Raw genomic sequence first — 21,625 nt, 5'->3', positions numbered from 1 at the left:
AATTTTTACCTTGGAGTTCCTGTTGTTTAGGAAAGACTTCAACCAACTGAGGGCGGTTCCAGAGATGCCGATGTCAGATAACCAGTTGATTAGAATATCGTGATTGACGGTGTCAAATGCTGCTGAGATATCCAGGAGAGCCAGAAGATATGGTTGTTTTTTTATCAAGGCCCATGAGGATGTTGCCGAGAACGAAATTAGGAGGGATTCAGTGTTGAGTGATTTACGAAATCCAAACTGAGCTGGGGCGAGTATCTTGTGTTCGTCTAAGTATTCTGAGAGATCAACTCTCATGCTTAATGATTGGCAAGGTGTTCTTTTCTTTGTTTCAACCTTTTTTTTCTCCAAATGTATCTTGTGTGGTTGTGGCTGAACAATTCAATTTTAATTTCATCAGTCCAAAGCATTCTGTTCTAAAAAGATTCAGGCATATCAAGGTTTTGTTTTGCATACTTGACAAGCTGACTTTTGTGATTAAGTTATAGAAAAGATTTCCTTCTGACAATTCTCCCATGCAGATCATTGCTGAGTAAGTAATGCTGCACTGTGGACATGTGGATAACTGCTCCAATGGTAGCTAAACTTTTCAGCAGATTGTTTGCAGTGGTCTGCGGATTCTGGTTTGCAGATCTAACCAAACTTTAGGAAGAGATTTTTCTTGGTCTTCCACATCTTCCCATGTCCTCAACAGTTCCATGTAACTTTCTTGATAAAGTTTCAGACAGTTGGCATTGATAGAAGCATTTAGAGAACTTTTTACAGCCTTCCCCTGCTTTGTAAGAATAAATTATCTTCATTTTCAATGGACAGCTGCTTAGAGGAGCCCTGAGTTGTTGAAAGTAAACAGAACAAAAATCAGAATCAGCGTATTCGTTAAACCATGAAATTGTCTTCACCTTACTAATTGAAGGCTTAACGTTTTGTGTCTCATTAACAACTATAATAAATAGTAGTAATAAATCAGCTGGAAGATTTTCCAAACTTTTCCACATGCCATATCCACTTTCTTTTTATTTTTAATCTGTTAAAATCAGCAAACAAGTAATTTGCATGAAACATTGCAGAAAGATGTGTTTAACTTTGTACCATGTAGGGGGGAAGAGTTAAGATGGCCGCTGCTGTAGGACGCTGAGTCGAGCTGCCCTGCACTCCAATATTCTTAAGTTTGTTTTTCTGTTTCAATCCGGCGAAAATGCCCCACAAGAGGAAGGGTAAGGTTAGAATCTTTCCTCCGGACTTACCTAGCCCGTCAGGGCAGCGAGTTATAACCGACTTTGCGATCTTAGGTGCTCAGTTCAGGGCTTCAAACGCCGCTGCAGATGTCTCGGCCTTAAGTACCGGAGCTTCGGCGATGTCATCATCCGGGGCAGCGGCAAAGTTCCCGCTGTGGGCCCTTCATAAGTGACAGTGATGCACACATGCCTAGGCAGGGGTGTGGCACTGAATGGCGGCATCTCTCCGTGGGCCATGCCGAGAGGCCTGTCGAGCAGAGAGGCCTGTAGCTGAAGCTGGAACACTGGGGGTGGCCCGAGGACGGAGCCGGCGGCCCACCACTGCCAGAGACGAGGAACTAGATGCTGGATTTGGCAAAGAGAGGTAAGGGGGCTGGGCCGCGGGTCTGCCACGGCCGGCACATGCAACACTTCTTACTAGGAACCTATCCGGTGTTGCAAGTGAAAACCATAAGCAATCTCAATATACCCACAACAACTACCATCTCAGTTCCATGAGAAGTAGTAGTCCAGCAGTAGAATGATGAATTGAGATTCTAGCCCCTCTGAAATCCATTCCTACCAAAACCCCCAGGTTCCATGAAGGTCTTCTTTTCCTAAAACAACAATTCCAACAACTCAAATGGGTATGACAGAAACATAAAATTGATATCAACCTTCATCTCTGCGAAGAACATTCCAAAAAATACAAAGCTTCCATCCAGCAAGCCAAAAAAAACCTACATGTCCAAGCAATTACAACTGTCCATGAACCACCCAAGTAAGTGTTTTCCCCTGATATGGAACTCTCCAAACCGGGAACCCAAACTCCTTCTACCAACACAGAGGGACACACAGCTGAAGACTTTACCAAATATTTCACTAAAAAAATGCAAGCTATTTTGTTCCTCCTTTCATTCCACCTCCTCCTCCACCTCACACGTCCCTGGCACCAACCAACCCATTAATGCAGCAGCACACAGCAAATTCTCTTCAGCTCCTTCAAACCTGATCCCGTTGTCCGACTTCAGGACAGTCACACTACTAGAAGTGGTAATGATCAATCAGTCTGCGAGCCCCTTAGATCCAATTCCCATAAAATTCATTTGTAACCTTTAACATGATCTAGCCTACTGGCTAACCATTAAAATAAATGTCTTTCTAATTCAAGGCTCATTACCTAGCTCGCTCAGGAAGACCGTTATCAAACCTATCCTAAAGAAGCCTGGTGCTGATCCTAAAATAATCCGTAACTATTGTCCAGTCTTCAGCCTCTCCTTCTTATCCCAGGTGGTGGAAAAAGTAGTTTGTCTCCAACTTTTAAATTTCTTAGAGGAGTATAGTATCCTACATCAGTACCAATCTGAGTTCAGGAAAAGTTATGAAACAGAATTGGTTCTGTGGCCATCACAAACAGTATCCACCTACATGTGGATCAAGGCACTGAATCCTTCATTGTCCTACTTGATCTCTTAGCTGCCTTTGATACAATTGATCGCCATCTCCTGATCCAAAGACTCAAGGATATTGGTATCAATGGCACTGCCCTAAAGTGGTTTGAATCATTCTTTGCCGAAAGAATTCAATAGGTTACATGGGTCAACAAACCATCCTGCCCTAGAGAACTCACCTGTGGAATGCTTCAGGGCTCAGTTCTCTCCCCAGTACTGTTCAACATCTACATCTGTGATCTCATCCGGTCCTTTATCGAGTGCCAACTATTTGCAAATGACATCCAACTCTGCATCAAAATGGCATCTGACCAAACCATTCATTACCAGTCTCAATAACTGTCTTGGAGGTATTCCAATGACTTAGTAATTACAAACTCAGGCTAAACTCCTCTAAATCAGAACTTCTGTAGCTCAGCTGCCAAGGTCACTCCCTAAAATCGTTTCCCTTACTCGTTTCCCTCACTTACCTTATATCATAAGGAGTTGGCAACCTAGCTTGATGTTGCCCAGATAGAGAGTCCATCAAGTTAGGTTGAGAGAACATTGTACAAATCTCATCTTTGGGTGAGTTTCCTCACGCCGAAGGACATCAAATCTTCACAAGAGAGCACTGTTTGTTCATACGTCTCACTCTGAATGTCAAAGTGGCCCCTAATCCCTAACCTAAACCTCACCTCGAGTAACTAGGTGGGCCTCATATAGAGGTATAAATAACTAACTACTAGGAGAGCCTTATAGCTAGGTGCTCTATTTCTCCATCTCTCTTTCTCTCTCTCTCTCTCTCAAACATCACAAAGTGTGATAAAGCCATATCACACAGCTTAATGAAAAAGGTGTAGTTAATTTTCACAATAAAACTGTGTGATATGAATTTGCAAAGCCAGCCCACTTGGCCAGAAATCCCACCCCAAACTCTTCCCCTTTTCCTAATTTGTATTGCACCATAACATTATGGCATTTTCGCATGCGTTAAAGGCGTTTTTTGCATGCAAAAACACCATATAGCACTTTGATAAATGACCCCCATAGTCTATTGCCCATTGCAGGTAAAAGATTGTGCAGCATTGATCTGATTAAAGTCATAACAATGTCACTGGCCCATTTTCTAGTGGCCTTCATTGAGGAGATTTGCAAGGCTGCAGTGTGGACTTCTTTCACACATTTATGTGCCATTATCCTTTAGACTATAACTTGTAATGTAGAATCCATCTCCTTTGCACCCAAGGCCCTGTACATTATTCTGGATATCTTTTCTTTTAAAATATCTCCAAAAAACAAAAATGAAAAATAAGAAAAGGGCTTTATCAACCTGAACCATGTTTTCCATCTGTTGACAGAGTTCTAATATATACTTTTTTGTAGGCAGGCAACCCTTAGAATTCCCATGTGTGTGACTGCATTAACCTGCTTATTCTCAGAGACAGCAAAATTGCTGACCTGACACAGGTGTTCTCCAAGGATAGCAGAATAATCAGCCACACATACCCTCCCTCCTCCCCTTATGGAGATGAATAGCTTTTACATAGGACTGAAGGGGCACTTACCCAGAAAAGCTTTCAAGGCTTTTCCACAGCTTTCTAGGAATGCTATCCATGTCAGCACCATTAGTTGCTATCACCTATGGGGCAGATTTTCAAAGGCCCGCACGTGCCTATTTTGCATAGGCCGCCAGCGCGCGTAAAGCCCCGGGACGCGCGTAAGTCCCGGGGCTTTTGTAAGGGGGCATGTCGGGGGCGGGGCGTTTCGGGGGTGGGCCGTGGCGTTTCGGGGGTGGGCCTGGGGGCGTGGCGTCGACCCGGGGGCATGGTCGAGGCCTCCGGACCAGCCCCCGGGACCGGAGGACGGAGCGGGGCTGCCGGCCGACGCGCGCAAAGTTACGCCTGCTTCCAGCAGGCGTAACTTTGCCGACAAAGGTAAGGGGGGGGTTAGATAGGGCCGGGGGGGTGGGTTAGGTAGGGGAAGGTGCGGGAAGGGCGAAGGAAAGTTCCCTCCGAAATCGGAGCGGCCTCAGAGGGAACGGAGGCAGGCTGCGCGGCTCGGCGCGCGCAGGCTGCCGATTTTGCGCAGCCTTGCGCGCGCCGACCCCAGATTTTATAAGATACGCGCGGCTACGCGCGTATCTTATAAAATCAGACGTACTTTTGTTTGTGCCTGCTGCGCGAACAAAAGTACGCACTCGCGCAACTTTTTAAAATCTGCCCCTATATGTGTGGCTACTTATCCTGCTGTTCTCAGAGAATAACTGTTACAGGTACGCAATTTTGCCGTATCCAAAACAGGGAAAGCTCACATTGCCTCCGAGCATATTAAAAGTAATTGTTTGCCACTAGTTATTTGAGGTACTGTAAGAGCTTGTATTGTTTTATGACATCCATACTCATCACTTTTACTGGTAACAGTAGTGTAGAATCTTATATATCTTGCAATTCCCCACTCTTGAGGACATTTTCAAAGGGGTTCCCCTATGAAAAAATACCATATACATGCATAGATTGCATATATTCACGAATGGACTATTTTATAAACATTGAAAGTTCACATATAATTTCAGTTTTCCGTATACATTTTACCAATGCAAAAAGGGGATGGTCTAGGGCGGGGTCAAGAAATGCATGTAGAAGTTGCTATTTTATAAGGTTTATTAGAGTATAAATTATCAAAGTTATTCATGCAGTTTTATACATTCTGATTTAGTACAAGTGAAATCATACTTGTTTGTCATCTGCAATTTTTGGGTGGGAAATCTGGATGAACAGGTGGTGGCTTGGGGTAAAGCTCTAGAAGGTCTAGGTGAACTGGAGACAGACTGGGTGAACTGGAAGAGGTGCCAGCGAACTGGTGATTTCAAGTTCGCACTCAAGGATTTTCAAAGCGGTGTATATGTGCACTTTATAAAATACCCGCCTCTGCACATAAATCTGGATTATTATGCATACTTGTTACATTTTTGTTCACATCGAAAATAAACATGTCTGGGTTTATAAAATAGAGAAAATAAGTGCTTTCATTGCATTGCAAATATTTGTGCAGTTCATACTGAAACAGCATCATTGGTTGTCTGGAGAATCACATTTAAAGTGGTTTGGTCTCAAGTAGTTTTAATTCTGTATTGAAATTGTATCAACCTACAAAGGCATTGAGATCTAGCTTGCAAATGCTATTGGATGTACCATCTTTCAAAGTAATACAATTGGATGAATCAAGAGAGAGACTGTTCTACGTGCAGGGTCCAACAATTTGGAATTCTTTACCAGGATGTTTGAAGCTCAAAACTGGGCTTCTGAAGTTCAGAAAATGGTAAAAGCCTTCTGTTTTCAGCAGGCATTTGGAATATAGCAATGGCTGAATATAGAATGTGAAACAATATCATGATGGTTACTACCATATTTGAGAGGAAGTAGGTGATGGGTGATGCACAATGGTTTAAATCATTTTAGATTGTTGAATTCTGAAATTTTTTGTAAATGTATGTACAGTTTGTGATGGTATGACATATATTTGCTCTATTTGTGGATATTTTAATTGGAAACCGCCTAAAAATGTTGATAGGTGGTTAATAAAAATTTTAAATAAATAATGTTTGTACTGTCAGAGCAGAACTTACATGGTATTTTATAAACTATAAAGCTGCTGCACAGCTTATAAAATACTAGGATAAATCTCTGCATAACCACTGATGCATACAAATCCAGTACCTTGAAGAGTGCAATATTCAGAAGCAGTTTACCAGAGTAAATACCAATTTATTTGAAAAGCCCATCCCTTGGCTAGCTAAAATTAGCTGGTTATTTTGTCTGTCAAGTTGCTTGTTTGAAAATAGACCACTTAGTATGGGTTTTGATTCTTTTTAATTTTGAAATAAATATGAGAAAGAAATAAATGTGCTGAGAATTGGTTACTCTATATAAGAGACACATTCAGATTTAAACAGAACTTCTTTATGGATTTTGGTTCTGGTTCAACAGCATTTATAGATTTATATTTATTTTATTTTCATGTTGGCGTATGACTTGTTTATCATGCTGCTATCCCAGATATGCATTCATGTATATTTTTAACTAACAAGGAGTAAGTTTCAAAGCCATTTACATGCATAAAACAAAGGGTTATGCAAATAAATGGTTTATTATAAAATTGCCTGGGATTCGTGTACATAAAAGTATTGCATAATCCACATTTTGTGCATACATTTATGCACACAAAACATGCATTCCCAGGTGGGGCGGAATTTGGATTTGCATGCATACTTTTGATTTTAAAAAGCAAGCACGTAAATTAACATGCACAAGGTATGCCCTGCAAAGAACAGGTGTAACTGTGCTGGGGAGTTTGTGTGTGTTATTTCCGATGCCCATAGGTTTGCTTTGAAAAATTGCCACCTAAGTTGCCCAGAATTGTTGCAATACGGCACTTGGCAGAGCTGATTGCAGAACCCAAGAACTATCTAGAGATTCGATCTAAACATTTCATGTTGCATCTCTTTCTTGGCCTTAGTTTATTAAAGAAACAAGAGCAAGATCAACATTCTAAGGTTAATTTGAAAAGGTCATTGCGCACCAAAGCCAGGAGATACACGCACAAGTTGGGCTTGTGTGCGCCGAGCTTATTTTATAAGCCACCCAGATACGTGCATACATTCTGCTGCATCACAAAGAAAACGTTTCCAAAAAGGGGCCTTGAAATGTATGCGTGCATATGTATGCGCACTGTTGTGCACCAAGGTCCCCTGCCACATAACTTTACTTCTGCTGTGCATGACCTGTAAATAATAAAACCAAAACAAAATTGACAGATCAGCGGGGATTTAAGGGTTGTGGCTAACAAGGGGGAAGGGTGACTATTAAATTAGGGGGGGACTGGAAGTCCTATCCCTTAACTGGACAAACTGAGAATGAATTGGGAAAACCAGCAATGGCGTCGGCACTCATCTCTTGTAAATATTTCCCCACTTACGCGGCAGAAGCTGGATTTTCCACGCACATGCGCATGCCATTTAAAATTGAGCACAGATATACGCATATCCAAACAATTTTATAACATGCTTGTATATATGCACATACCGTATTTTTCGCTGCATAAGACGCACCTGACCATAAGACGCACCTAGGATTCAGAGGGGGAAAATTTAAAAAAAAAAAAAAAATTGTGCTAAACTGGCTCTGTCCCCGGGCGTCTGTGCGTCTTATGGAGCAAATTAGGGGAGTGCATAACTTTTTTTTTTCTCCCCATTTTGTTTTCGGGTCTGGGGAGGGCCATTTCGGTCCACTCCCCAGATCAGAAAACTTTTATCTTTCTCTGGGAACCCCCCCCCTCCCAAAAAAAAAAAAACCCCATCCCAACCCTTTAAATTAATTAACAAACCCCCACCCTCCTGACCCACCTCCAAGACCTGCCAACTTAATTTACTACAACCCCCCACCCTCCTGACCCCCCCAAAACCTGCCAAAAATCCATGGGGGTCCAGGAGCGGTCCGGAAGCGATCTCCTGGACTTGGGCCGTCGGCTGCAAGTAATCAAAATGGCGCCGACGGCCCTTTGCCCTTACTATGTCACAGGGACTACTGCTGCCATTGGTCGGCCCCAGTGACACAGTAAGGGCAAAGGGCCGTCGGCGCCATTTTGATTACTGGCAGCCGACGGCCCAAGCCCAGGAGATCGCTCCCGGATCGCTCCTGGACCCCCGCTGGACCACCAGGGACTTTTGGCAGGTCTTGGGGGGGTCAGGAGGGTGGGGGTTGTAGTAAATTAAGTTGTCAGGTCTTGGGGGAGTCAGGACGGTGGGGGGGATTTGTTAGATTTTTAGGTGTTTTTTTTATATTCGCTCCATAAGACGCACATACATTCCCCCCCCCCCCCCCCCCACACTTTTGGGGGAAAAAAAGTGCGTCTTATGGAACGAAAAATACGGTATGTTATAAAATGACCTCATCCCTGGGCATGGGCTGACGAATGTGCACACGTGTGCCCGCACTCCTGTTTAAAAGTTACCATCCCTGAGTATGGGTTCTCAACCCTCCATTATATGCAAATTTATCTCATCCATATTCATTGTCGTTTTCTTGAAAACATGACTGGCTAGGTGTGTCCTGAGGACAGGGTTGAGAAACAATGAACTAGAGAATCAAAGTGTAGTGACATACACAATCTTGATAGAAGATGAAGGTTTTGCCTTGTGCATCAAATATATTTTGTGCAGACACTCTAGGATGTTGTTTCTGTTTAACTGCTGGAAATCCTTATTGCTGTTCTATAGCTGCCGTGCCATTACAGAACATATTGTTTGGTTTATTGTTCTAAATTCTTAGGCATATTCCTAAAGAAACTTTACAATACATTTGCAGTGTGAGTAAAATGCAATAACTAGGAAAAGTCAAAACGTCAAATGGTTTAGTTTCAGAAGCCTGTTTGCTACTGAGTTTCTCCACATGGTATATGGTATTTGAAGTGGAATTTTTGTTTTCACACTAGCAATCTTTGTAATTTCACGCATTCTCTCCAGGCTTTCATTGTTCACCATTATTCCCCATGTGCCTGTAAATAACGTGTTAGTTGAAATTGCTGGAAAATCTGTTCTGATGCATTTGTTTTGCACTGTTTGCATGACGTTCAAGCAGCAGTTTCTTGAGTAAAGAATGTAGTGTAAGTTTTTACACTTTAAACAGAATAGCAAAACACTCTCTAATGTACTAAATGGGTCATTTCTCGGCATTGCCCTCTGTGCAGTACATTGTGTAAAAACAGTATTTCGCAGCCCCCAACAGGGCTTCATAATAACGCGGCAGACCTTCTTTCTTTAATTGCTTAAATTTTTATGACTGATATCTTTGAATATTGATGGCATGCTTTGAAGCAGCAGCCTGATTACGTTTAACTGGTTATTATGATGTATGACGTGCAAATATTGGAAGCAGTCTACCAGACGGTTTAAAAGAAACATTATCAAAGTCATGGGAATCCAGCTGATTTTATCAGCGCTCTCTTCTCTTTGAATCTTCTCTCTTGTGCAGGCTGCCTTAGAAAAGGACTGGCTCCCTTTGGATTCTGCCCGCTTCCCTTCAAAAACATCGCTTCTTGCAAACCAGCTGCAGCGACCAAAGGTAACATGTCAAAGAAGCTTCCTAGGCTTGCGTCTTTCTTCCTTCTTTAAGGATTCAGTGTTGCGCTGGCGTGATTAATAATGCAATATATTGACTTGAAAAACACAATTACTTTTAGAAGCCTCTGGCTTCCTCCCCATCCCCAGCTGTAATTTTTCATGCAGCATTTGTTTCATACGTTTGAATTTTTTTGTCTTTATTTTGGATTTCTTTCAACGCTGTTCTTCACAGTAGCGAAGGGAAAAAAAAAAGATGATCTGTCTCAGCTGCAGTTTTGGCATTGGATTAAAAATTGCTAGTTGCTACATGCATAAACTATTGAAGTCTGCATTATATGTCAACAGCTGAGGATTGTCAGAGCAGCTAAAGGTCACTGAATTGTAATGTATACTGTTCATTTATAGACTATGAACTTTGGGCTTTTGTTCCCTATTCACTTTTGAAGCAAATTGTTCTGAGACACACATTTGCTCCCAGTTGAAAGATAATGGATATTTATCTTTAAGTGTTCACGACAGAACTTAAAGTACTTTTTTTTTTACATGGCTAGTATAAATAACGCAAATATATGAAATAATCAAACCTTTCCATTCATTCACAAAGTATCCACCTTATTTGGCATTATATAGAAACATTCTATTAGTGAAATATAGGTGAGTGAGCTTTTGCTAGTTTTCTGGTACTTAATTGTAAAGCTCTTTTTCATCCCTTTTATCAGGATCCAGAGCAAGTTCTAACTTCTGATGTTCACACCCGTTCTTTGCCATGGCATCCACGACCAGCTTGGCAATATAATGAAATTGCAGAGACAGAAAATGTACTGCCCTTTGAAAAGTCCAAACCTAACAGCTGGTAAGTTCAAAAATAGATACACTACTATGTAGTGCTTTCATATATTTATCAAGCATTAACACACCTAAAGTTCTTGTGAATACTGGTATTAAAGAACTGGACTTTTATGGCCTGCCTCACGGTCTTTCACTATAGATGTTGAATGGCAGAAAAGCTTTATTGTAGAAATGACACTTTCATGTATTTAGTTTGTATTTTTCTATATTTATTTTTACATACTTGTTTGAATATTAATTTAAAATATGTTTAAGAATAAAATATAGATGATAGTAAAATATTACATGAACTTTGCTGCCTAGTCTATTCTTAGTCAACAGAGAAAAAAAAGGAAAAACACGTATGTGCTTTTTAAAATATATTTCTTTCATTAAACCAAATATAAAATGTTATCTTACAGTGTAAGCATTCAAATCTGTACAGCATATAAAAAATCCCATTTATTATATAGGACTTCAAACCAGGTTATCGTGATTATAGATATAAATGAAAAGTATAATGCCACATTCCTGAGCAGCACAATAATGTAATAATTGTGGAATTTTAAATGTGTTTATAGTAATTTAAATAAAAACCCTAGAACAGGACAGTAGATAAGGACCATACGGCCCACCCAGGCTGCCTAGCCATATCTCCTGCTCATCTACCTTCCTCTCCCTCAGAAATCCTCTATGCTTGTCCCATGTTCTCTTGAATCCTGATACTGTCCTCACTTCAAATTGATAGTGTACCTTTAATGATTCAGAGTAAACCCTTCCATTGCTGAAATATATATTATTGCTCTGTTTCAGGATGTATAAAAGGCTTTCTGAGGCCTGGATTTTCTAAAATCGTAGGCCTTTGAGAATCGCGCGGTACCAGGGCGGTGGGGAGGTGAAGAGGGAGGCGGGCCTGCGAAAGCCGGCAGCGATCACACCACCGCGGTGTTATCGCTGCCGGCTTTCGCAAACCAATAGCGCCACCGTGGTGCTATTGGGCGCGTTACTGGTGGCGATAAGGGTTCTTACCTTTTCATCGCCGGCAATGTCTCTGCCGCGTGCGCCCCGGTGCCACTCCAACTCCTCCCCTTCCGGTGCTGATGCCGCCCCAACTCCACCCCGATCCTGGTATCGCACGCGAAAAGAGACTTTTCGAGTGCAAAACGTCCCTTTTCGCGTGCGATCCCGATAGAAAATGACCCCCTGATTGACTTAGGTTACAAAAGTCAAATTTTCTTCTAATCTAACATGCATTTTTTTCAACTAATCTGACCTGAATTTTCTTTGGATGTCAGGTCAGAAAAGAGAACTCTGTCGCGGCTGTCAGATATGAAGCCCATCAGTGAGTCCTTACTCAAGTCTGAAAAGGAGGAACAAATTTCAGAGGAATGGTACGTAATTACTTTTCTAGTGCAAATTTTTTAAAAGTAGAAATTGAAACCTTACAGGCATTAGGTGCAGAATTAGGAAAGTTAGATTTCAGCAAGGCAGCATACTGTTTTGTTTTGTAAATTTCAAAGTGTATTAAACTAATTAATTTGTCATTTTGTAACTTCCTATGTATCTGATTTAATGCATCTTTAAATCATGGCAAAAAGAAACTAGCACTCTCAATATCTCATCAACATACAAGATGAAGCATATCTCCAAATAAATATTTAAATGGCAAATAACAGAAAAATATTCCTATTTATGTGCAAACAACAAAAGTGTTTGCAGTTTTTTTTCATACTGCATGCTTGACTAGAAAGAAGGAGAGCATCCTGCTATTCAACAGCAGGAATCAAAAACATTTTTCTTTTTAAAACAAAAAAAAAAGAAGAAATGATATGTATGCAGCATTTAAAGGACCACGTACATGATCTTTTAGTGGGCCTAACTCCTGATTACCACAAAAGGTTCAAAGCAGATCACTGGGTGATTTCAGCTGGCCACTGCCTTTTGCCTTTGTAGGTGCAATAGGGCAGGGCTATCATGGGGACCCCACGGCCATTCATATTTTTAGGAAATCTACAATAATATGAACGAAATAAATTGGCTTACATTGGAAACTCAATATATACTAATTTATGACATATATTCATTATAGATAATCTGAAATCCCTACCGGCTGTAGGGTCCCCAGGACATTTTTGGGAAGCCTTGCAATAGTGTTTGCTTGTGCACCTGAGCAAACATCTACTAAGTTTGAGAGATTCACTTGGGCCTCAATTCTGCAGAATTCTTTAGTTGTGTCTGAGTATGTAAACATTTCTTCTGCATTATTTTTCTGCAGTTCTTGAAGCTGGTTCAAGGGATATTTTAATCTCTTACACAGATTTTCTCCTCATGATACTTTTTATACATTCTGAACTTTGCAGAAAAAAGGTGTGACACCAGAGGACAGATTCAGTCTGGATTCTGGCTATTTTTTGCAGATTTTATAAAATTAATAAAACCCAAGCCTGCTTACCTCAGCGTGCTGGACACAGAAATGCAGCAGTTTACTCACATAACTCATTTAGCAAGGGTTCTGCTTTCTCGTAGTCTTGTCTGTCGCCTCCCTTTCCTTCTGGGCCCTGGTGTCATATCTTTCTCCCCATGGGAGATGCCCTGCAAGCAGGATTCCCTTGTTGACTGCCTTAAGGTGGACCGAGCTAAATGCCTAGTCCTAGACTTTTAAGGAGGGTCTAATGTATAATCCTTTACAAGAGATAATCATCTTTCCCTGTACGTACCAGGATCAGTCCAGACACCTGGGTTGTGACTCCGCACCAGCAGATGGAGACAGAGCAAGACTTGTCGGGCACCCTCACATATAGTAAGGCGCCACCCACAGCTCGTCAGTCTTTCTCTGTCTCCAGCAGATGGGGCAGGTTCACCCACAGGCTCTGAGGATCCCTGGGTAGTTGTTTAGCTAGTCAGGGTTGTTGGATTTGGTTTTAGTTTGGTTGGAAAAAAAAAAAAAAGGGAAAATTATAGAAAGCCTTCGCTTGTCCTGAGCCTCCCAGGGGGGTTGTGAGGTCCTGAGGGGACTACCCCTCCCTGGTCGAGGCCGCTGCTGAGGGTTGAGGACCCGGCCTGTCTCTGGCAGCAGCGCCGGGGGTGACACCGGGGAGCCCGGTTCATTCACCCCCGCTGGACCGGACACTTCAGGACCAAGGTCAGCGGCAGGTAGAGAAAAAAAAAAAAAAAAGTGACTTTGTTTTCTTTCCGGCCGTTTTTCGCCGTCTGTGAGGTTGGCTTTGGTTTTTGCGAGGGGAGCGTTCCGCGGCGGTTTTTTATTTCCCTGGTCTCTTGGCAGCCTCGGTGGTCCGGACCGGTGCGGTGCATGCCGAGGGGCGTTTCGGGCCGTGCGTGCGGTTCCGCGCGAGGGGCTTTGTTTTTTTCTTGACTCTCGGGCGGTGAAGGGCCGTCCGGTGGTCGGGGGGGTTCCCGTTCGCCCGCGATCGCCGGCGCGCGCTGCCCCTGAAGGAGACGGCAGGGCCGACCTGTTCCCGCTCAGTGCGGGAACGGCGGCCATTTTAGGTCAGTACGGGAGGCCACGCGGCGGCCGGTGGAAAATGGCGGCATGCCGCTGGCGTTCTCTCCCCGGCAGCGGGACCCCGGGGGGGATCCCCCGCGCGGGGGGGGCTGCTTCTTCGGCGGTTCGGAGTCGGGAGGAGGCCTCCCCCGATTCTGGGGTCTCGTTTTCGTCGGTCCTCGCGGTGTTTGGACGTACATTTAAAAAAAAATAAAATAAAATAAAGAAGATATATGCTCCAAGCGGAAGGGATCGTCGGTCAAAGGGGGTTCCGACAGTCGGCCTGCAGGGGAGGGTCCCCGGAGACCCGTGGCCCGCTTAGAGAGCGGCGCTCGGGCCGCGGGGCCCCCCAGGAGACCCACTCCGATTCGGCTTCATCCGGGGACGTAGACCCTGATTTAGGGGCTCCGCAGGACGACGGTGCGCACGCGCAGGCGGATCCGATCCACGCGGGGCACAGCGAGGGCACCCCTGCGAGAGAGGGTGCCGCCCCAAGGTGCTGCGCTGGTTCCGGAAGGAGGAGCTTGCACCATTTATTCCGGCTATTCTTCTGGCAGTGGGTGTGGATGCCCCACCCATGTAGCCTAGAAAGGATTCACCGAGATAGACCCGGTGCTGTTGGGCCTGACGGGACCCGCGGTGGTTTCTTTCCGGTCCATTTTTCCGTTTCGGATATTTTCTTTCGAGAATGGGACACCCTGGAGTTGGGCTTAAAGGTTAGTACAGCTCTGGCTAAGCTGTCCCCGTTGCCGGAGGACGCGCTGGATCCCCCGCGTCTTCCCCGAATGGACGCAGCGGTTTTCGGTGGTCGACGATTCCGGTGACGGGGGCCACGGCGCTCAAGGATATCCCCGACAGGAAGCTGGAGGCTCAGCTCCAGAAAGTCTTTGAGTTTTCGGCTCTGGACGTCTGGGCGGCTGTTGGCAGTATTTGCCCTGAGAGCCGGCTTGCGCTGGGCTCATGTTCTTCAGGCCAAGGCGATCCTCTCGAGTGAGGAGACGGCGCAAGCGGACAACTTGGTAGCGATTATTGCATACAGCGCGGAGGCGCTGCACGACCTTCTGCGGGCTTCGGCTAGAGCCATGGTCTCGGTGGTTTCGGCACAACGTCTCTTGTGGCTCCGTAATTGGGCGGCGGATGGATCTTCCCAGGCATACCTAGGCTCGCTCTCTTTTCAGGGGAAGTTGTTCTTTGGCAAACAACTGGACGACCTGATGCAGTCCCTTGGTGAAAACCGGGCGTTCAAGGTACCGGAGGACAGATACAGGGCCCGGACTTCGTTTTCCAATAGGTCCCGCGCTTGTGGGCCCAGGAAGTCGCGACCATGGGGATCGTCGGGGGCCCCGTATAGGTTAGTTCCTCTCGGCGGTCGTCCTGGTCCCAGGCCTTTTCGAGGAAGGACATGGGGACGGTGAGGCGGGGAAACCCGCCCAATGAAATGCGGAGGGCCCCTTCCCCGCAGTTGGCTCCATTGGTTTCACCGGAGGTAGGAGCCAGGTTGGCACGGTTTTACGGGGAACGGGCCGGGATGATCATGGACCAGTGGGTCCTCAGCGTGATACGGCGTGGTTACGCGGTACATTTTGCTCGGTTTCCGGCGGACATAGTTCTGGTGTTTCCTTTTTCAGGGGAGGCATCAAGCGTTGGCAGTCCGGGATACGCTGCGACGCCTAGAAGACCTGAGCGTGGTGGTTTCCGTACCTCCAGGACAGCGTCATCTGGGCCGGTATCCCATTTACTTCATGGTGCCAATGAAGGAGGGCATTTTCCGACCCATCCTGGACCTCAACGGAGTCAACAGATGTCCCCGCGGCCTTCGATATCGAAATTTGGCCGGGATCCCAAATGGGGACGACCCGCTCAGGCATAGCTTCGGTTCGACCAGAGGTTTTCCTGGCGTCGCTGGATCTGAAGGAGGTTTTACCTCACATCGAAATTTGGCCGGGCCTTCACCGCAAGCTCCTGCTTGGACGATTGGCTAATTCGATCAGCTCCGAAATGCAGTGCCGACAGGCAGTCGACAGAGTCCTGCAGCTTTGGCAGTCGCTCGGATGGGTGGTCAATCTCGCCAAAAGCCGGCTGGTCCCCACCCAAACCCTGGCGTACTTGGGAGCGCTGTTCGACACGACGCACGGCAGGGTGTTTCTGTCCATAGAGCGGGTCTGCAAGCTGCAGGGTCAGGTGAGCCGTCCTGTCCCTCCGGATTCCGCAGGTGTGCGATTGCCGGATGCTGTTGGGATCGATGGCGTCATTGTGGGCGCTAGTCCCTTGGGCGGTTGCTCATCTACGTCCATTGCAATCCGCATTGCTCTCCCGCTGGAGGCCGGTGTCCGAGATGTTTCTCTTCCCCTCCCGCTCACGGATCAGGCGAGGTCCAGTTGCAGTGGTGGCTCAAAACCAACATTCTGACTCGCGGAGTGCCTCTGCTCATGCCCACCTGGACGGTAGTCACCACTGATGCCAGCTTATCTGGCTGGGGGGGCGGTCTTGCGGGGGCCGCTCGGTGCAGGGACAGTGGTCCAAAGCACAGTCACCGTGGTCCATCACTTGTTTGCAGTCCAGAGCGGTCACGTTGGGCGCTACAGTCGTTCCTCCCTTTGCTCCAGGGGACTTTGGTCAGAGTGTTGTCGGACAATGCGACCACAGTGGCGTATCTCCATCGCCAGGGCAGTACGAGGAGCCGTGCGATGGGGGAGCAGGCGCGGCTGCTAATGCTCTGGGCGGTAAGAAATCTGATCAACATCATCGCGGCGTCCCACATCGCAGGAGTGGACAAGGTCCAAGCGGTTTTCCTCAGTTGGCCTCGGTTGGACCCGGGGAGTGGGAGCTGCCGGAGATGGCTTACCACCTAAGTTGCCAAAGGTGGGGTATGCCACACATGGATTTGATGGCCACCGCTCAGAACGCCAAGGCTCCCCGATTCTTCAGCCGACGGTGAGAAAGAGGAGACGAAGAGGTAGATGCGCTGGGACTTCCTTGGCCCACGGACGTTCTCCATATATGTGTTCCCTTCCTGGCCTCTGATAGGCAAAGTCCTTCGTCGACTAGCATCACATCCGGCGGAGGTGGTCATGGTCATGGTGGCGCCGGGGTGGCCATGACGGCCATGATTCGCGGACCTCTTGCTCTTGGCAAAGGAGGCTCCTCTCCGTTTTCGGGGGGACGCGGCTCTCCTGAGGCGGGGTCCGGTATGTTTTTGGAGGATGTGGCTCACTTCTGTCTCGCGGCGTGGTTTTGAGAGGACACGTTTAAAGACGAAGGGATATTCGGATGCGGTGGTAGCTACCTTGCTGGGTTCTAGGAAGCGGTCTATGTTTTTTTGACTACGTCCGGGTACGGACGGTATTTGACGATGGGTGTAGATCGCGTGTGGGGAATCCGGTGTTACCATCTGGGCCGGATATCTTCGCTTTTCTTCAGGCATGCAGCGCCCTCCGGGTACAGGTAGCAGTGCTTCGCTGTCTCAGGGGACAGGTGCACGGTCGGTCGCTGGCTCATCTTCGTGGAGCTACGCATTTGCGGCTTCCGTTGCGGCAGCCTTGTCCTTCCCGGCCTCTTCGTTTGGTGCTCTCGGTTTTGTGCACGTCGCCTTTAGGAGGGCGACACTAACAGACCTTACCCTGAAGGTGGTTGTTCTCGTAGCAATTGCGTCGGCGAGGCGAGTTTTCAGGTTGCAGGCGTTACCTTGTCGAGAGCCGTTTTTGCGCTTCTCAGATTTTGGAGTCGCTCTACGGACCGTTCCTTCTTTCCTTCCGCAGGTGGTGTCTGCTTGTTTTTTGAACCAGACGGTTGAATGGCCTGTTTTCCTGAGGGTCCGCAGGCTGATCCGGACGCCAAGGTGTTGGAGAAACTGGAGGTCCGCAGAGTTCTGCTCCGTTGTCTGGAGGTAACAAACCCTTTGCGGGTTTTCGGACCATCTTTTTGGCTTTATTTTCGGGTCCAAAGCAGGGCGGAGCTGCTTTTCGAGCGTCCGTTTCTCAGTGGCTGTAGGCAGCTATTCTCCTGCGTACCTATTGAAAGGTAAGCCTGTTCCGGGGAGCCTCCGCGCTCCCTTGGTGCGCGCTCCGTCCACCTCGTGGGCGGAATCTTCGCGAGTATCGCCACTGGAGTTTCACAGGGCGGCGATTTGGAAGTCGTTGCATACGTTTGCTCGACACTATCGGCTGGATGTTCAGAACCTGGATGCAGGGGGTTCGGGGTGAGAGTTCTGCGTGCGGGACTCTCTGGTTCCCACCCTCGGTAGTTCAGCTCTGGGATAGGTGTCTGGACTGATCCTGGTACGTACAGGGAAAGGAAAATTAGTTTCTTACCTGATAATTTTCGTTCCTGTAGTACCAAGGATCAGTCCAGGCTCCCGCCCAAGTATTGTTTTCAGTTTAAGGAGAGTCCGCTCGGTTGGTTTCGATTGTTTTGGTCCTCTGGTTCTGGACGTTCTGATCCAGCTGAGGGTTTTTGGTTGAATCGGCCCTAGTGTGGGGCGGTATAGTTAGTTAGTTTGGTTTTCATTGCTGTTTTGCTTTGACATTCGTACGACTGACGAGCTGTGGGTGGCGCCTTACTATATGTGAGGGTGCCCGACAAGTCTTGCTCTGTCTCCATCTGCTGGTGCGGAGTCACAACCCAGGTGTCTGGACTGATCCTTGGTACTACAGGAACGAAAATTATCAGGTAAGAAACTAATTTTCCTTTATAGGGAAAGTACCTATAGTACCTTCCCTCATATTTTGTTTTTACGATGCAGCCATTTAAAAATAGTTACATTTGATAGACATAATTTTGTGGGGCTGTAGAACCCCACAGCATTTGCTCTGCAAAATCTTTGCTCCTCCGCAAACTCAATCTCATCCCAGCAGTTTGATATGTGTGATATATTTATCTGACAATATGAGGATAACTTTCAAACAAATATGGTGCAGCAGCATATATGGTGCAGCAGCATATATACAAGTAGATCTACACAAGTATTTTATAATCTGATCATATGATAAACATGCATTTTATAATATACTTGTATCTCAATCCCGCAACATATGTGCGCATGTAGGCTTATGCACGAATACATGCAATGCATTGAAATCACGTATATCAATGCATTGAATGCTCATACTTTTCCTATCTATTTTTAAAATATATGCTCATGTATATATTTTACATGCAAAAGTAAAGTTTCATGTGAAAGTAAAGTTACATGCTAAAGTAAAGTTTCACTCAACGCACAATAAAGCTCTGGAATTTGTTGCCAGAGGATGTGGTTAGTGCAGTTAGTGTAGCTGGGTTCAAAAAAGGTTTGGATAGGTTCTTGGAGGAGAAGTCCACTAACGGCTATTAATCAAGTTTACTTAGGGAATAGCCACTGCTATTAATTGCATCAGTAGCATGGGATCTTCTTAGTGTTTGGGTAATTACCAGGTTCTTGTGGCCGGGTTTGGCCTCTGTTGGAAACAGGATGCTGGGCTTGATGGACCTTTGGTCTGACCCAGCATAGCATGTTCTTATGTTCTTAAAGTAGGACTTACTGAAGTACCAATTTTCGCACAGAAGTTGACCAATTTTAAAACATATGCATGTAAATGAAATTAACCAGTTTACCAAGTAGTCCACCAGTTTCTCCAGTCCTTCTGCAGGTCAAGACCTTACTGGTTCTTCAGCCTGAATTCTCCCCAGTTCACCCAGACCTCCCACCCAGTTAGAACTACACAAGATGTATGTTTAATATCACTTATGCCAGATAATTGGCAGGCATAAAAATATGCGAGCAAATTGACAAATGTATGCGCATGTGTCTTTTAAAATAGCAATTTCTGCACATAAGTGTTGGCCCTGCCCCAGAATGCCTCTTGTCCACCCCATTTTTACATGTGTATTTTCAACTTTTGTAAAATACTGAATACGTGAGTAGATGCTACTTAGCACACGTAAATTTCTGCCTTTCCTTAGGGGTTTCAAAGATATTTCTACTGCTCAACTAATGCTGAAGAGAGCCCAGAAAATGAAATCTAAGACAACAAAGAAGAAAAAGCTATTGGGTAAGTAATTCATGCTTTAGCAGTACATGGTAATTATTATTTTATTATACCACATATGATGGTTCTAAAATAATTATATACATTTATATATCAGAATCATTTTTGAAAGCTATAATTTAAACTTTAAACCATAAGAGAGAAAGGGCCTGATTTAATCATCTTATTTTCTCATATATACAGAATAGGAAAAAACTGCAGTAAAACAGGCTCTTAATACAGAATATGTGGATGCCATATAGAATACCGTAGTAGTTTTCATTGGCTGCTGGAATTTAAAACAGCACATGGAGCTGGGCCTATGGCTGAAGACCTACCACTGTATGCTGCAGCACGGGGGGGGGGGGCAATATTCAAATTCCCCATCCATCACAGCCATTCAAACTAGATCATTAGGCATGCTCATGTTTTTTGTTTCATTTTGATTTCCATTACCTTTTTTTTTCATTTTGTGACTTTTTTATGTTTCTTTGAAATAGCGTGCACTATTTGTAAATAGCATACGCTTAACCTTTTAATTACCACTACTTCAAAAAAAGAAAGGGAAAAAGCAAACATTTTTTTTATTTCATTACAGAAACTAAATAAAATGCAATTTAATATTGTTCATTTCCTTATCATCCTTGCCAAACCAATCCAGACAGCAGATGGAGACAAAGAAAAAAAAGCTCCAAACTGACTGCACTCCCCTTATAGCGGTCTTTTGCTGTCTTCCGTTCTTCATTATTTCTCCGTTTCCAGCACATGGTGCAGACATGCAGACTCGTGATCAGCTGCGAGTAGGCTGCTCCCAGGAAGGCTTTAGGCCTAGGCATTCATGGAGTATAGACTGAGTTTTCGGGCCAATCTGTGAGATAGTCCTGGTTGGACTGATTTTCCCTTTCCCCATGGGAACCAACTCATTTGGAGGTCTGAGCTCCTGCACTGATGAGTCAAGCGCCAGGTGGTCCCTGGTGATTTTATTCTTTTGGGGATTCATCAGCAGAAGCTACTGAAAAGCACGTGCTCTCTCTATGACGGAAGTGCAATAGGAAAGCAGTCAAGTTTATTAAAAAAAAAAAAAAAAAGCTTTCAGCACAGCATTTTCCCTGGACTGCCTTCCAGTTTCCTATGATGCTGTACTAGATTTAGACTTGATTTGAGGGTCTGAGATGATCATTCTCCTCTCTCCGTCCCTCCACTTGCCTTCTGGAAAGGATGTGAAAGAGGGAGAAATAGGGAGACATAGCACCACAGGTAAATCCAGCTGAATCAGCATGTCAGTGGGTACATTCTGCCTGGCTTACAAATAGTCAGGCACCAGGTGGATGGATGCGATCTGCGGTGGGTCAGCACTCTGCCAGGGGCAAAACTGGATGGGTTGCTCAGATGAAGCCTTATCCACTACACTTTAATACACATGGAACAGAGCCTGGTTGACACTCCTGTTTTGTCTGGATCATAGTTATTTTATAGTTGCTTTGCAACAAGAATAAATAATAAATCAAGCTTTCCAGGTTCTTACTGCCCTC

At 45.3% G+C, this 21,625-nt stretch overlaps 1 protein-coding gene across 5 annotated transcripts in view; it reads left to right on the top strand.

Annotated features, from left to right (window-relative positions):
• Window positions 1–21,625, top strand: part of LRRIQ1 (leucine rich repeats and IQ motif containing 1) — a 455,984-nt gene that overhangs the window by 230,809 nt on the left and 203,550 nt on the right. For all 5 annotated transcript variants that reach the window (XM_029597082.1, XM_029597083.1, XM_029597081.1 and 2 more), the window contains 4 exons: window positions 9,673–9,762; window positions 10,481–10,614; window positions 11,885–11,980; window positions 20,029–20,117. In XM_029597082.1, the coding sequence (XP_029452942.1) occupies window positions 9,673–9,762; window positions 10,481–10,614; window positions 11,885–11,980; window positions 20,029–20,117 (409 nt within the window). The remainder of the gene's footprint in view (window positions 1–9,672; window positions 9,763–10,480; window positions 10,615–11,884; window positions 11,981–20,028; window positions 20,118–21,625) is intronic.

This window comes from Rhinatrema bivittatum, chromosome 4 (assembly GCF_901001135.1).
Source record: "Rhinatrema bivittatum chromosome 4, aRhiBiv1.1, whole genome shotgun sequence".
In the NCBI taxonomy this organism is placed as follows: Eukaryota; Metazoa; Chordata; class Amphibia; order Gymnophiona; family Rhinatrematidae; genus Rhinatrema; species Rhinatrema bivittatum.
Note: the sequence above shows the minus strand (reverse complement) of the source record. Positions and strands in the feature narration are given on the sequence as shown.